Source organism: Apteryx rowi, unplaced genomic scaffold (genome assembly GCF_003343035.1).
Source record: "Apteryx rowi isolate R43461 unplaced genomic scaffold, aptRow1 scaffold_363, whole genome shotgun sequence".
Lineage (NCBI taxonomy): Eukaryota > Metazoa > Chordata > Aves > Apterygiformes > Apterygidae > Apteryx > Apteryx rowi.
Window position 1 is genome coordinate 222,060 of NW_020450119.1, and position 14,900 is coordinate 236,959.

The window sequence follows — 14,900 nt, forward strand, 5'->3', positions numbered from 1 at the left end:
GAGCTCATTAAGCATCACAAATGAAGCAATCTGCTTCTGTATAGCAGCAGTTTGGTTGGCTTAGCTTTAACTACAAGAAATGGTACTCTGTACTGAGCAGCGCCTTGTGCTTGTGGGATCTACAGAACTCCCAACTGCTAGAGGCAGGCTTTTGCTTCTAGTAGGGCTACAAAGATGATTAGGGGACTGGAACATCTCTCTTAGGAGGAAAGACTGAGAGAGCTGGGCCTGTTTAGCCTGGAGAAGAGAAGGCTGAGAGGGGATCTTATCAATGTGTACAAGTATCTGAAGGGAGGGTGTCGAGAGGATGGGACCAGACTCTTTTCAGTGGTGCCCAGCGACAGGACGCGAGGCAAGGGGCACAAACTGAACACAGACAATTCCATCTGAACATGAGGAAAAACTTTTTCACTGTGAGGGTGACAGAGCACTGGAACAGGTTGCCCAGAGAGGTTGTGGAATCTCCTTCTCTGGAGATATTCCAGACCCGCCTGGACACAATCCTGTGCAACGTGCTCTAGGTGACCCTGCTTGAGCAGGGGGGTTGGACTAGATGATCTCCAGAGGTCCCTTCCAACCTCAGCGATTCTGTGATTCTGTGATTCTGTTTTCTTAGAGCAGGGGAGGGATTTGTGCAGACTGTAAGCTTATTTTTGTTATGTGTGAAGTCAAAGAGCAAACATCACTGTTACATTCTGGTCACACTTGCTAATGGTATTTTCCAGGACTATTCAATGGAGCCTGAGGAATATATTATTCTCCTCATCTGTTATTTTTGAAAGTGGAAACGCCAACATTAGAGAGGAATTTTGGCAGGAAGGGCACTTGCTAAAAGGAGCAAATAAAAAACATAATGAGCACAATATAAATTGGAAGCATCTCCGGTCAGGTTCCTTTCTTAAGATGGTATGTCTAATATGAATTTTGCAGGAAGATTGAATCCCTTACTGCAGTCTCAAACACATGGCAATACCTGGATACGAAGTACTCAAAATTAACAGGATGACTGAATTGGAAGACACTGAGAATTTAGAAAGAAAAAATAGGCATTAAGCTGTACAGTAGTGGAATATAAATGTATGTCTTCATATATAATTAGAGAAAATATTGGAAAATACATCTGTCTTTCATTCTTCTCTTATGTGTGACATGAAGTTTTTTGTTCACTCTGCCTCACTACTAGTATGATGAGTGTTACAGTCACGTAATGCTCTGTGTTAGGGTCTTGTGATATCCTTAGGTGTCCTGAAGAAACTGTAGGTCACAAATTCCAAGCACTGGAACTGAAGGCTTCACTGACATAGTTTTCTCACACGTAATTTTGTCATTTGGAAGTCCTCAAATGCACTCTGTTGCCATCTTTGTCCTTTTAGTTTCTGTAAATTTGTTTAAGGATCATGACTTGTTGGGCAAACTTCAAGACTGAGGATCGCTTCCAGATTTTGTTTTCAGCTTTGCCACAAGTTGCTTAAGTGCTCTCGGGTAAGTCCTTGGCCTCTCTGGGCCTCAGAGCCTGCTGTTTAAAATAAGAATAGCACTTCCTTCACAGAGGGCTTGTGTACCATTTTGCAAAGTGGTAGGATATCTGGGTAAAAGGTTTTGTAAAAATACGAAGTGTCAGCAATATAAGTCCTTAAAATAAGGACAGCTTGTAAATCTGAAAATTAGAGTTCCAACATTTATGAGAATAATTTGTTTTTCAATAATTGCTTTTGAAACAGAATTGTTCATAGATTCCAAGGTAGAGGTTGAAAAGACCTTTTCTGTCTTGTTACTGTGTGCAGTATCCCGTGTGTAGCGGGTGAGAACTCCTTAATTAAAAAGCAGAGCCCTTGTAGTTCCAGATATGAAGATGAACCCTGTTTAAAAACATGGTGGCCATCAGCCATGTGCTTTCCATATATAAACAACAGGCACACGTGCAGCACGTGCTCAGCCCATGTATGGCTTTCTGCTTGCAGAGACACCAAGTATAAGTTATATTTGCATTATGTAGAAGTCTCAGGAAGTGATACACTGAAAGAAAACTGAACCATAAACCCTGCAGTTCAGTGTTTATACTAACTTTTTAAAATGAATCATGCTTATTACAGAAAATATAAAAATATTTGCAAGCTTTCTTGGCGTTTTTCATTGAATGTAACTGCTCTGTCGGAATTTCATTCGGCTGTTCATAGAAAGTTCTCTGCTAGCCTCATTAAATAACTTGTGGCTGAGTATGTCTGATCCTTTGGGTATTGTCTCAATTTTGGTTTTACTGTATTTTCTGATTTAAAAAAAAAATTATGGAGAGGGTGAGCGGATCAACAAAGGCTCAGTGTCTCTTACAAGAGATATTTGACCACTTGCAGGATTGGTCCAAAAGGAATGGATTAAAGAAAGTCCTTTACACAAAGGTCTATGTGCTTTGAAAATGTAATTTTTTTGAGAGTGCATTAAGCCATCGTTTATATCAGATGAACTTTAAGAAGGGGAGAATATATAAACTCACCAAATCCTGTGCCAGAAGACACTACTGGAAGATAATAAGGACATGCAGGAAATGTGTTAAACAGTGTCCCTGTATAAATTAAAAATAATTGGTGTTGAATTCTGACAGTTTTTTTAAACTGAAATAGTCCTCTTTCTTTAATGCCGTGGTGTCTACAGGGCCCTGTCCATTTGAAAACAAGGTGGAAGATTAAATCGGTTAACAGCTGGACCATCTGAATTCTATTCTTTTTTAGAAAGATTAAAACAATTCAGGACTAGAGAGTATAAAATTAACCTAAAAAAGGTTGAGCATTTAAGAAATGTAGCTCTAGTAGGCAAATAACAGATTATACTCTCAAAGGCACCAGTGAAACAAATTGAGAACTGGATGTTGGCAAGAGTTTTTCTGGAGATGGTTTCGTTAGAGATCTGGACATGTCTGGCTTGATCCTTCCTCTGATCACACCTTTTCCTTCTCCTTATTTTCTGAATGCCTTGAATTCTTCACACTGTGGGTCTTGCGTAACCAGAGGACTCACTGCTCAGATGGATAAGAATAAGGTAGAAGAAGGTTAAGTAAACGTGTGGTTTCCACCAGTACATTTCAGGGATTGAGAGCAGACATGGAAGAGCTATTGTGGCTCAGACAAGGATAGTGGATGCCTGAACTTCCTCTTGATCTCTTTCTTGTTGGAAATCTCCCAAGAAAACAAGATTAGCCACATTTATAGAGGTTTAAGTGGATTCTGATGATGGAAAGCGTTTCAATTCTGGAACTATGGCACTTTCTCAGAACTGAAATTCAGTGTGTCCTTGACTTGCACATGGCTCTGCACAGGCTATTGCAGAGGGCACTTTACTGACAGGGACTATGTATGCAGTGATTTTCTAGTTGTATTTAAATGCCATCTTACCCCATGCTTTGGCATCCGTATTTCTACCTTCCTCACCAAAAAGAAGTTTAGAAGCATTGGGTAGTTTTCCTAGACCATTTCTATCCAGTTCTCTAGGCGTGGGTTATTTGTCTTTCACTTGCTAATGGAAAGTTCATTTCAACCTTTCCTGAAGAATTTGCTGTTTCCTCCCAGCCCAATTCTCTGCCTAGGTGCAGAGAAGTGACTGGTAGAGTGGTAGAGGGCAGATGCTACAGCACAAAGCATTGAGTCCCAGCTTCTTCACTCCAGATGCTCACTAACAGTAATATTCTCTCAAGAATCACAGTCATTTTCTCCCTAAGACACCAGAAGATTGATTCTCCTGCCAGAAGCCACATCTCAAGCTTGCAGGTGTATTTCCTGTCTTAATGAGAATGCTTGGACAAAATTTTGGTTTTCAAAGAGTAGTCTCAAAATAATAATTTTGAAATTTCAATAGACATGATATACACTTAACTTTTACCTACCCAATACATGAAGAGCTGAGGATGCTGTGTATGTGTTCGGTATTGCTAATTAGTCTGGTCTTGCCTATTAGTCTAATAATGGCAGAACCAAATCATACCTCTTGTATACAGCAGGAGTATTCTCTGCCTTCTCCTTCATCTCCCTAGAGAGTTTTTTAATTTGACTTTGTGTCATGGTAACATAAAGGTTTTGAAGGTTGTGATTTCACAGGAGAATAAATACTGTGATGTCAGGTCATAGAGACACTCTGAAACTAAGCCTTTAATCTCCTTATATGTTGGTTCATACTCCTGGGTAAACCTACTTTGCCTGAAGGTGCGGGTTGTTTTTTTTTGTTTTTTTTTTTTCCTCTTTAACTGTTCCCAGTGGAATTTAAATCAGGGTTAGTATGTAATCAAATTGGGCACAGTTTTGAATTCCTTTGTTCTATGATTCTTGTTTCTCAGCAGAGTTGGCTGTTGAGCATGGTCATACAATAGGTGGAGGAGCACTTGATTGGACTCATGAACTTGTTTGAAGTAAACATGCAACACATCTGAGGTGTGAACTTGTACAGACTCAATTACTGTCCAGTAATAAATTGGAGGCAAACTCACATCTTCCTGAAACAGAATCCCAGTTATGGCTTATCTTGAAAGACTGCTGCTTTTCCAACCCCACTGAATTTGCCTAATGTTTTAATTGTGAAGATCGAGCATAAATCCCTAGAGGCTCTGTGCTCAGAAGAGAGAGGTTGGACAGACTGACTGACTGATTGTCAGTATTTCTGCTCCAGAGCAAACTAAATTCCTTCAGCTTTAAAATTCACCTTCAGAGGACTGTTTAGTGTATGCTTTTACCCTTTCATTAAAAGGAAGAATAATGGTTATGGTTGATGCTCTCTTTAAAAAGTCTTGGGTATGTTAATTTTGTCCATTTGTTTTCTAATCCAATCCCATGTCTGTTGGGCTATTCCATCTCTCCAGACTCTCTTTTGCCTTTTAGTGGGGTAGGATCACTGGACTTGAACCAAAGTGGCCCAAGAAGGTGGCACTTCGGCCCTATTGCCATGGAATTTTCCTCCAGTTTTCTTTGCTAAGTTCTCAATCTCTCATGTGTAGGGTGAAGTCCTCTTGTACACAATTAAGCCACCTGTTTAAAGAATAGAGTGCTCAGCCTGATGGAGTGGGAGAGTGGATTTTGAATGAATGGTGCACTTAGTCGATGGTTTGTGATCTTGCTTCTCTACAGTGGACCATATTCTTGCAAGCTTCTTCATCTGTCTCCAAATAATGGCATAGTGTCTCTTTGTTGTAAGGGAGCTCAATGGTTCCTTCCAGTGCTCTTCCATGTATAGTTTTGGGCTTGACAGAAGCAAGCTCTGTGGCAGGATCCTCAATATAGTTCATCCTTTTCAACTCCTCGTGTCATATGCTGGCTATGAAATAACAAGTCTGGTGTATTTTTCATTGCAGCAGTATCAGAACCAGTTATTTCAACAAACAGAAGATGTAGATGGGAAAACAGAAATCATCATCAAGGTAAGCTGAGGATGTCTCATATTTTATGAAGAGTCCTTTGGGATATCTTGTTCTTTGTCTTGTTCCAATTAAAGATACAGAGTTTTCTATTATTATTACAGAAATCATGTATTTTATATCTGGCCTTTTCTTCTAGCAGAGATCCAAGCTCTCCCTAGCTGTGCTAATGCTCTGTTCTAGCAAAGTTTGTCCTGTTCACATTGTGTTCCGTGTTTCACAGTCCTTCTATGTTTTCACAATCTTTTATCATCGTCTGGCCAGATTAATCAATCTGAGTCACTTCTGAGTCATGGTATTGCAGCTTTAACTGATATGTATCACTAAGGTATGATACGAAATTCTGTTCCTTTTTGTCTTGCAAGTTGGTTATCAAAGCCACATGGTTCCCTCTGGCTTTCAGAATGGGAATATAAGTTAAACTTCTATTTCAGGACACATGATTTAAGACCTCATATCTTTATGCCTTATTCAACAGTGCTTTCTAAGATCTCTGCGTACAAATGCATATACTGTGTATTTTCAACATTTTGCAGTACTATGCAAGTTATGGACACACTAGTATCTTTATGGGACAGATTTTGCAATTTGGAGCAGCTTTAAGCCTCCTTTTGGTGGCCTGAGCTTATAGCTGTACATTAGGAATACAAATATAGTTCAGTTACACCAACTGTTAATTGTAGGTACAGCGATAAGATATGAGCCCATGGTGTGATGAACTCAGTGTTAATCAGGGCATCGATTGTTAGATTGGTTGTGTTCAAAAGAAGGAGGGAGCCAGTGGAACTAAATATTGCCTGTGTTATGTACCACACTAACAGTACCTTCACAGCCAAGAAACGCTTCCTGTCATGACCTCACACTGCTCTGACTTGCTAATGATTTGTCAGTAATTTAATGAGTTGGAAACTGAATGCTCTGTGAAGTGCTTATTTCTGTGATAGTTCATTGATATTTCCACCTAAACATACAAGTTATGTTAACTGATGTCACTGATACAAGATTAAAGTGCTAGACACAAAAACATCCGTTAAAAACTAAGTGTGATTTGTTAGCCCATAATCCATCTGTCCCATCCTGTCTTACTTCTAGGGCTAAGTCCTGTGCTTCTGTTACAGTCTTTTTAATTTCACTCCTCTTTTTTCTATTTCTCCATTAGCATACTGCTTATATAATCATACTGCTTACTGGCAAAGGAAGCAAGCCTGTTTTGCCCATAATTTTTTAAGGATTAGATCCCTTCTCCTTCTCAAAAAACAGGGAGAGGTAAAATTGAAGGGTACTGTCCTCATGCCCACTCTTGTTGTCCTTCCCAAGACCCTGTTCTCAGACACATTTAGGATTGTAAACCTGAAAAGCCGCCAAACAAACCTGTCTTTTAAATTTTTAAATTTGAGTTAAACGGAGAGTTCAGGTATGGATTGCCTACATATAGCCTATACGCTGCTGTCTGTTTGGAATACACCTGCTGTTGGTTAAGACTGACTCCTGCTGAAGTCTGTATTAAGCTGGGAGTGGCTGACATAAATTGCCTATGCAGAGGGAGGCATCTGTATTTCACTGTGGACAGATTTCCGTGACAACCCACTGTATTACCCATGGTTTTGAAGGGCTTCTTGCCCTCTAGAAAGGAAAACAAAGGTGCATTTCTTTTTCCAAAGTGATCCCAGCTGAAATGGCAAGGAGAGTGGAGGTCTGAAAGTACCCAGAAACCACTGTGCCTATTTGCTTATGTTCATGTGTTGAAGATTTATTGGCAAACAGGGACTAAGGGGGCTGTAATCCCTCAGCTTTCATCTTCACACCACTGTCAAGTACATTTCCAGTTACATGCTGCAGAAAAACTCAGAGCATTTCTGCCCCTCTGTTCAGTCTGTCTTTGCCACCAATCCTGCATTACATCACATTACAAGACCTGTATTACTCTTTAATGATCTCCCTTTTGTTGTCATCTCTGACACGGTCACTTTGCCTTTCATTTTCACAGCAGTCCTGCGTGAACTGTGGTCGTGAGGCAACGAATGAGTGCACAGGATGCCATAAAGTCAACTACTGCTCCACTTTTTGTCAGCGGAAGGTAAAAGACTATTCATGAATTGCTGATTCAGTTGTCCAAAGAGTGCTGTGTGAATGTGGGGAAAGCCAGACCTGTAGTATGCTACCTAATGTTGTAAGAACAGCAAGAGGAGTGGGCTGCAAAACTTGTCATATAATGCAGGTAGTCAGACCATAAGTCTTGCATGAATCAACAGCCTCAGTTTCACTCAGCATCCTGAACATGCCCTGCCAGTTGGAGACTGGAGAAGAAGCAGTAAGGAGCAATAAAAGTCAACTGCATAGCAGCGCATGAGCCTGAAAAAGCAAGGAGGGAAGCTGCGAGAGCTCTGTTGGTCCTACTGCTTGCGCTGTGTATTGTTCGTCAGTGACAAGTGGCAGGGAGCAGCATGGGCAGGCTGCTCCAAAAGGAAAGGGAGCCCAGAGTCACAGCAAGGCAAGTAGAGGCCAAAGGTGCAGTCCCACAGTACCCAAGCACAGCCAGCATTGCAGGTCTGATGATAGTAATCGGGGTCACCCAAGAGTTCAGGGATCTCCAGGCAAGATTGGAGTGATGAGGCAGCTCGGCAGGTTATGGTCAGGGTCTGGATCACCAGGGTACGTGGTCAGGGTTAAAAGCAACTCCCTCATGAAGGAGTGGGGAAGCATCTGCTGAAGATCCTTTCAGCTCTTTCTCAAACAGCTCTTACCAGAGGGCTGGCTTTGTGCAGCCAAACTCCTACAGGGGAAGAAATGCACTCTGGGCCCTGACAGCAAGCTCCACTTGGACAATAGGAACTTCTACTATCTCCCAACTGCCAAGGTAAACCTTTCTGTCATGGTGTGAGGTAAAACTATAATCTTGTGCTTAATCTTGCTCCATCAATGTGGTACACATGTAAACCAAAAAAGTTTGTTTCTGATCACATTTGATGATGTGGCCTCATACCTGTTTATGGCAACAGGGAGGGAAGGTCTTCAAAATACACATTTTTAAAGGTGAACTAAAAATCTGGGTAAAACCAGAAATGAGGGTCTGGGCATCTCACTAAGTGAACTGTGGGGAGCATAGGGACCAGTGAGATAGGAGCATTTTTTACAACCTTTCCCTAACACTTCCTGGTAAATTAAATACTCCTCAGTACATATGGTCCTGCCGTGTCACTGAGGACACAGATCTCTTGTACTTTGCATTAATTGTGATGCTACAGAGATTGACTGTGGAGTGAATTAGGTAAACTGAGACAACCTATAGCATTTTGAAGGATGGAGATGGAAACAGGTATGTTAACAGGTAAAAATACCTGTTACCTGAAGGAAATTGCTGTGGTTCAAGTTTCCCACTGGTTCTTCACAAAGACTCTTGGCACCTCTTGCCTTAGAGGCAGGGATAATTTAGTTTAGCAACGGTTATGATTTTGCAGTTTGTCCAAGTTCAGTCTTCATCAGCTGAAGCCAGGTGTATTAAGTAATTGATGAATTTTGACTGCTTCCTGGTTGTGTGGAGTTGTCTGCTTGTGCAGCAAAAAGATTAAAATTATTAAAGATTAAAATTTCCAAAGAACAAATGTTGCTTGTAAAAACCTTAAGAAATCTACCTGTTGTCTCCCGAAGGATCTCAGGGACAGTGGTTCTACCATATTGTTCTGTCGGTACAAAACATACTGGGAAATGGCATTGAGTAGTCAGGTTTTGCCTTTTTTACTAAGCAGCTCTTCAATTCCAAGATAACATCTCCCTGTGCCCATAGCTAGAGCTCTGTGAAGTAATATGGTGGGCTAGTTTGAGCCACTTGTCAATAACTGAATCCTTGAGATTCCCCCTGTATTTATGTTCTATGATCTGTGACCTCTGATTTGAGCAAGTTAGTTACATCAGTATTTGGTTAGCTCACACTAGTGTGTAAAGAAAGAATATATCGGGAGGTAATAGCGATATGCTAGGAATTGTATTCCTCTCCTTTACCATTACTGAAGTAAGGCACCTTGTATGGTACTAGAGATATTTTTGAGCTGTCTTTCAGGAGTGGGTTTAAGTTAAGTTCTGACTCTGCTTTGTTTAAATTTTCCAAGCCCTAACTGACACTGATGTGCTAAATCAGTTTCTGGACTAGGAACCAGCATTCGGCTTAGCTCATTTCCCCCTCTAGTATTGACCCAATATGTGCTTCCTTCTTTCCTATCCGTAGTTAGTCTTGTTTGGCAGAGCACTAGAGAGACCTGCTGCAACCCATCTGTGCTGGAGAAAGCAGTTCTCAAATACAGCTTCTGTTGGGGTTGAGTTTGCTTTTGCAGGTTGTATAGTTTCCTTGGGCCAGTTTTTCTCCATGACCTTTTCATTTCCACTTCCCTTGCAGGACTGGAAGGATCACCAGCATATGTGTGGTCAGTCAGCCACGGTGACGGTGCAAGCAGACGAGGTGCATGTCACGGACAGTGTAATGGAGAAAGTCACGGTCTGAACAAACCTACCTCTTTACATTTTCCATGAACAATGTAGTGGGGCCGGCTGGATCGGCGAGCCAAATGTGAATGGTCCGTCATTTAGGAACCAGACTCTTCTCACTAGCAAACTCATTTTTGAAAGACTTTTTAATAAAGTGACAGCATTTGCCTACTCACAAGCGTATTCCAAAAGTTTGAATAATGCAGAGACTGAGAAAACCTGATCTGGGGAAAAAAGAAAAAAAAACCACAACTATCTGCAATCTACCAGCTGGGTGCCACCTTCAGTTTAAGGAAGCTTTGACCTTGCCAGACTGAAATCTCCACCGTGTGGATTACAGTGATATCATCTCTCTTGAGATGGATCTAAAGCAGTTGCTGCAATGAGATTTGCCAATGTTTCCTTCTCCCTGTGCCTCCCTACCTCTCATATGAAAAAAGGAGTGATCCTTCATTCGGTTTATTTAATTGTCTTGAAAAAGACAGTATAAACTCTAATTTGCCATTGGAAGGATTTTTTTTTCCTGTGTTCCCTCTGTGCTGGGCAAATTTGGAACACATTGGAGCTTCTGCACTTGAATGTAAGTGAAAAATAATGTGTTGTTAAATAAAATGCAGTGAAAGCATGAGAGCGCCCTACTGTACTATTTAATTCCCACTGCAGCACTTTAGTCTATTAATAAATGCAGAAAGTCAGAACAGACAGGGCTTTTAGGAGTTGGTATGACTAGAATGCAGCTGTGGTTACAGAACGGTACATGCACCGGTGTGTGTTTCTCTTCGTCTTCATATAGAAAGATGGCTTGGATGTAGATTTTTCAGCAGGAGAGGTGAAATTTCATGATGTTGGCCTGCCTTAGCTGCCACCTTGCAGCAGCCATCTGGCCAAAATCAGATCCGATCAAACCCAAAGTAAGAATATATAAATGAGCGTTACCATGTCATCACTATTTAGTAGCTGCTAATTAGAGAAGTGATGAGCATTGGGAGGTTATTTGCTTCATTCACTACAGTCGTTAAGGCAACAAAATCCTTTAATTATTAATGTATTCCTTTAATAATTTAAACTAATCAGGCTCCTTTATTTCTTTTTTAAGAGTAACGCATCAAACTTGAGGATTCTCGTAAACATCCACACCTCTTCCTTGGTTCTTTTTTCATTTTCAGGCATAGCAACTGTGAGTGGTGTACTTATCTTATCTGGTTATTCATTCCAAATTAGTATCGTTGGGGAAGGAGGATTATTGTTTATCTTACAGTATAAGAGGTGCCACCTTTGAATCACAGGGTGACCCAGTGCAGCATCGTGATTGTTATCAAAAGGAGAAAGTTTTCATCCAGAGTTACAGGAAAGTAATAATGGAGAGAAAAGTGATGGAAAATCTTTAATCTTAAACTAGAGGTTTCTAATAAGTCCATTCCCTCCTCTGTGAATCTCACAATTTTTTTGTTATAAGGAGGTGGAAACTGGTTTATCATCTCTTATGCCAGTCTCCTGTACTGTTGAGATCTCTCTCCACAAAGACCATTCAGTAGGGGGTTTTTTGCCTGCTGCTTCAGCTACTGAGAAGCACCAGATGGGACCTCTTCATGGAGAGATGACTACTGTTATCCAGCACATGTTGGAGGCAGTTGAATAATGTTTTTTTCTGATGGTTGGCCATTTACGGAAAAGTTATTTCTTTTACTGCAGAACTTAATGGGCAAAGGCAGTACTGCTGAAAGGAGGGACTGCTGCCTACTGCGGATGAAGAATTAGAGTTTGTAAAATAAAGGTAGAAGCGTGCCTGTCTACTATTAAGAAAATCATTCTCTAATGGAAAGCCAAGCACAAACTGAGACAGAATGAGGACAAAAGAATACATACGTAAAACTCCTGGGAGGGAGAGAATATGCAATTCCTTGGATTACTATTAACATACTCCCTCCTCCAGCTTCCCAAAAGCATTACTTCAGTATTTCTAATAGTCTCTTCTTACATTGTTACATTATGATTGCCTGTTTTCTATATCTTAAAGAGAATTAGTTAATTATATTTGAAAAGACAGTCTCAATTGAACCCTCGGTAATACAACTGTAATCTACAGGGTGCCTTGCCTCTATTTCATGCCCATTAAGGTTTTGCTTCTGACTAAATGAAATACTGCGGTATGTCAAACACCTCATGCTGCTATTTGGATAAAAAGCAAACTTTGTTCACAGCGACCTGCTTCAACAGCACCTTTGAGTAGGTGGAAAGCTCTTAGCATAAATGCATTTCAGCTGAGCAATATGTGTTCACCTTTAAACCCAAGATTAGCAAGCTGGTCATTGAACTGGGCTGCTGGTGTGGCCTGGCCCATATTGAACAGGAAGGGTAGCAAGTAATGTGTGTTTTTTTTTCCTTTTCTTCTTCAATTAAGTCCAAATTCCACGTAGTGTTGCTTTCTCTGAGTACAGGTGCTTTTCTCAGAGAATGCTGTGAAGTTGCAATCTAGTGAGTCTGTGGATTGATGCAGTCCCAAAATAAATCAAGGCAAGATAGCAGCATCTCGCATTACAATGCAGGGAAGGCTGGTTCAAAAGTAGCACCTCTGGAGTGTTAAAGCTTCACTTTTAATGTCAAACTCTGCTCTCAGTTGGAAAATAGTTACTTTCATTGCTGCACCCCTTTGGTTTGCGTTCTCCGAAGAGAAATGCCCATATACAGTACTGCTGGTTTGAGAAGCAGAACTTTGAGTTGATTCAGGGAAGATTATAACTACATAAAGAAGTGAGCTGGGATATGATAATGAATCCAAACTTACCAAGTCTCATGTTTGTGTAACGGGAATTGTTTGCGTTTGAAAATGGGTTAAAAAGAAACCCATTGCTGGTATTTACCCGCAAGGAGTTTGGATTGTTCAGAGGGAGGCAAAGAAACTCGCTCCAGGTCCCAGGCAAATACATGCCTTTGTTACCTGAAAAATTGTGGGTATCAATCATCTACATTTAAAGCTGTTGCAGTTTCTTGTCAGAGCCCTGGTATCCTGGGCATCTGTCCCCAACACAAGGACTGCAAATATGGAACTTGAAAACTTACAATATAATCACTGTGGGAATTGATTGTGTTTATTTGTAGACGATAAATTGATTGAACAATTGTTATCCTTAGTCAAAGAAAACCTTAAGAACTCCCTGCAGAATTTTCTTCTTTGTTTCCATGCAAACGAATTACCCATTGGAAAGATAACAACCAGATCCAAAAATCATTAGTCGGAAGATTGTTGTTTTGTGCAGTAATAATTTTCTTCCCTCCCAAGCCTCAGAGGAAAGCATTGTCCCCTCCCTCGGGCTACCCTTGGCGTCACCGTTTTCAGGTTTACCGAAAGGGAGAAAGGATTTTCAGCAGGCTGGGAATGGTTTCTGGCATGTATTGTTCAGCTTGGTAAGTAATTTTGGAGGCCTAGCAATAACATCATTGTGCATTTGGGCGTGTACGTATCTAAAACTATTACTAGGCAGTCGGTATGTATCCTTACAAGGGCCTACAAGGTAAATCTTATCCCTGTTAGGACTGCAGGGCCTGCGCTACAGCAGCCTGAGTGCTGTCACCGTTCCCAAGCGGGGAAACCATGACAATTAGCAAGGCAAGAGCTCTTTTTCATGAGCTTGTAATGAGAGTGGCTGGGAGCTGTCAGTGTCTTAATTAGACACGCATTGCTGCATGCTGGGAGGCATAAATGACTCTTGTCTTGAGGCAGTCTTTCTAGTATTGCCAATGTGCTTGGAAAGGCCACTGGAGACATCAGTTCTGTGTGTGTGTGCGTGCGTGCGTGCAAGAGCCTGCTGCCCTGAAGCAATTAAAGCTGTTGGATTAGAAGCACAGCATCGACCTGGACAATCCCTTTGCCATCCAATTTCTCCGGGTCTTTGCCAAATTTTGGCATTTCTCTGCCAGGGGCTGGTCTTCCTGCTGCATTAGAATATTGGGGGTGAAGCCACTGTTACATGCCCAAGCTGAAATTTCTGCCCCAGTGGTATGAGAAGAAGGAGGAGCAGGTCAGTTTGGGATGTATGTATGTGAAACACCAATGCAGATGTAAATGCAGCTTCCGTCTCCAGCTCGCTAGAGCTTCCCTGCAATTGAAAGCTGGGTCCTTAGAAGGAGCTGCTGCTCTTTAAATTCACACCTACCAGGCAAATGTCCTTTCTGAGCCATGAAAAAGGCCTCCCTGTCACATGCCAGGCCTTGAGGACAGTTTGGTTGTCCATCTTTGATACTGCCAATCCTTTACATTTATCATACTGCCCCAAATGCCAGTATTTATATTTGGTTGTGGAGAACAATAAATATCAAAAAACATCTTCCAGGAGCAGCAAAGCAAATAACAGTTGTTCTTCTCTGCTGCCTAAGAGGGGTTCTTGTTCTCAACGCTTGGGTGCTCATGGCCAATGGCCAGCCGGTTGAGCTCCTCTACTGCCCTTCCTTCAGAGGGGGCACGAGCATGGAGGGGGTGCTCTCTGGTTTTTATCTGACCGTTGTTTATCTTGATTTTTTTTTTTTCGTAGGCCCTTAACATCCCTTTGTCAAACACAAGTAAAATTGGCCTTTGGATTTAGAAGTATTAAGGGTAGGGGGAAGGGAGGATGTGCAGGTAGATACACCCTCACCTAGAGTGTGACCATATGGGAAATCAGATTTTTTTTTTTTCCTCCATAGTGCCCTGTCCATGGACTGTGCTTGAGAAGTTACCTCACAACCTCTGTTAAGAGCCTCAACAGCACTCCAGGCAGCCAGAAGAAGCCATGGCAGGCTCAGCAACAGCTGAATGCACCTCATACAGCCCACAGGGCATCGCTCCAGAGTTGCCAGAGCTTGTGAGTAACTAACAGAAACAGCCCCTTAGCCCTCCTCTAACACCTGTACCAGGCTAAAAGTTTCCTGTAGCTCTGCCCAAAGCCAGTTTGAACTAAAATGGACTTCTGGGGAGGGGGAGTCCATTACTTGCAATTGCCTTTTGGGGCTCCCTCTGGGCCTTCTTTACTAGGGTGAAGGAGGCAGCCCAGCA

General features: G+C 41.6%; 1 protein-coding gene across 9 annotated transcripts in view; it reads left to right on the top strand.

Annotated features, from left to right (window-relative positions):
- DEAF1 (DEAF1, transcription factor) overlaps positions 1–14,900 on the top strand; it is a 33,110-nt gene that overhangs the window by 17,447 nt on the left and 763 nt on the right. Inside the window, exons 11-17 of one of the 9 annotated variants that reach the window (XM_026073189.1) lie at positions 5,330–5,395; positions 7,380–7,469; positions 8,140–8,249; positions 9,783–10,451; positions 10,968–11,048; positions 13,209–13,276; positions 14,552–14,709. In XM_026073189.1, the coding sequence (XP_025928974.1) occupies positions 5,330–5,395; positions 7,380–7,469; positions 8,140–8,249; positions 9,783–9,828 (312 nt within the window). In that variant the 3' untranslated portion in view covers positions 9,829–10,451; positions 10,968–11,048; positions 13,209–13,276; positions 14,552–14,709. Of the gene's footprint in view, positions 1–930; positions 1,137–5,329; positions 5,396–7,379; positions 7,470–8,139; positions 8,250–9,782; positions 10,500–10,967; positions 11,049–13,151; positions 13,277–14,551; positions 14,710–14,900 lie in introns of those variants that run through there. The other 8 variants (XM_026073188.1, XM_026073190.1, XM_026073193.1 and 5 more) reach the window with 8 other exon arrangements.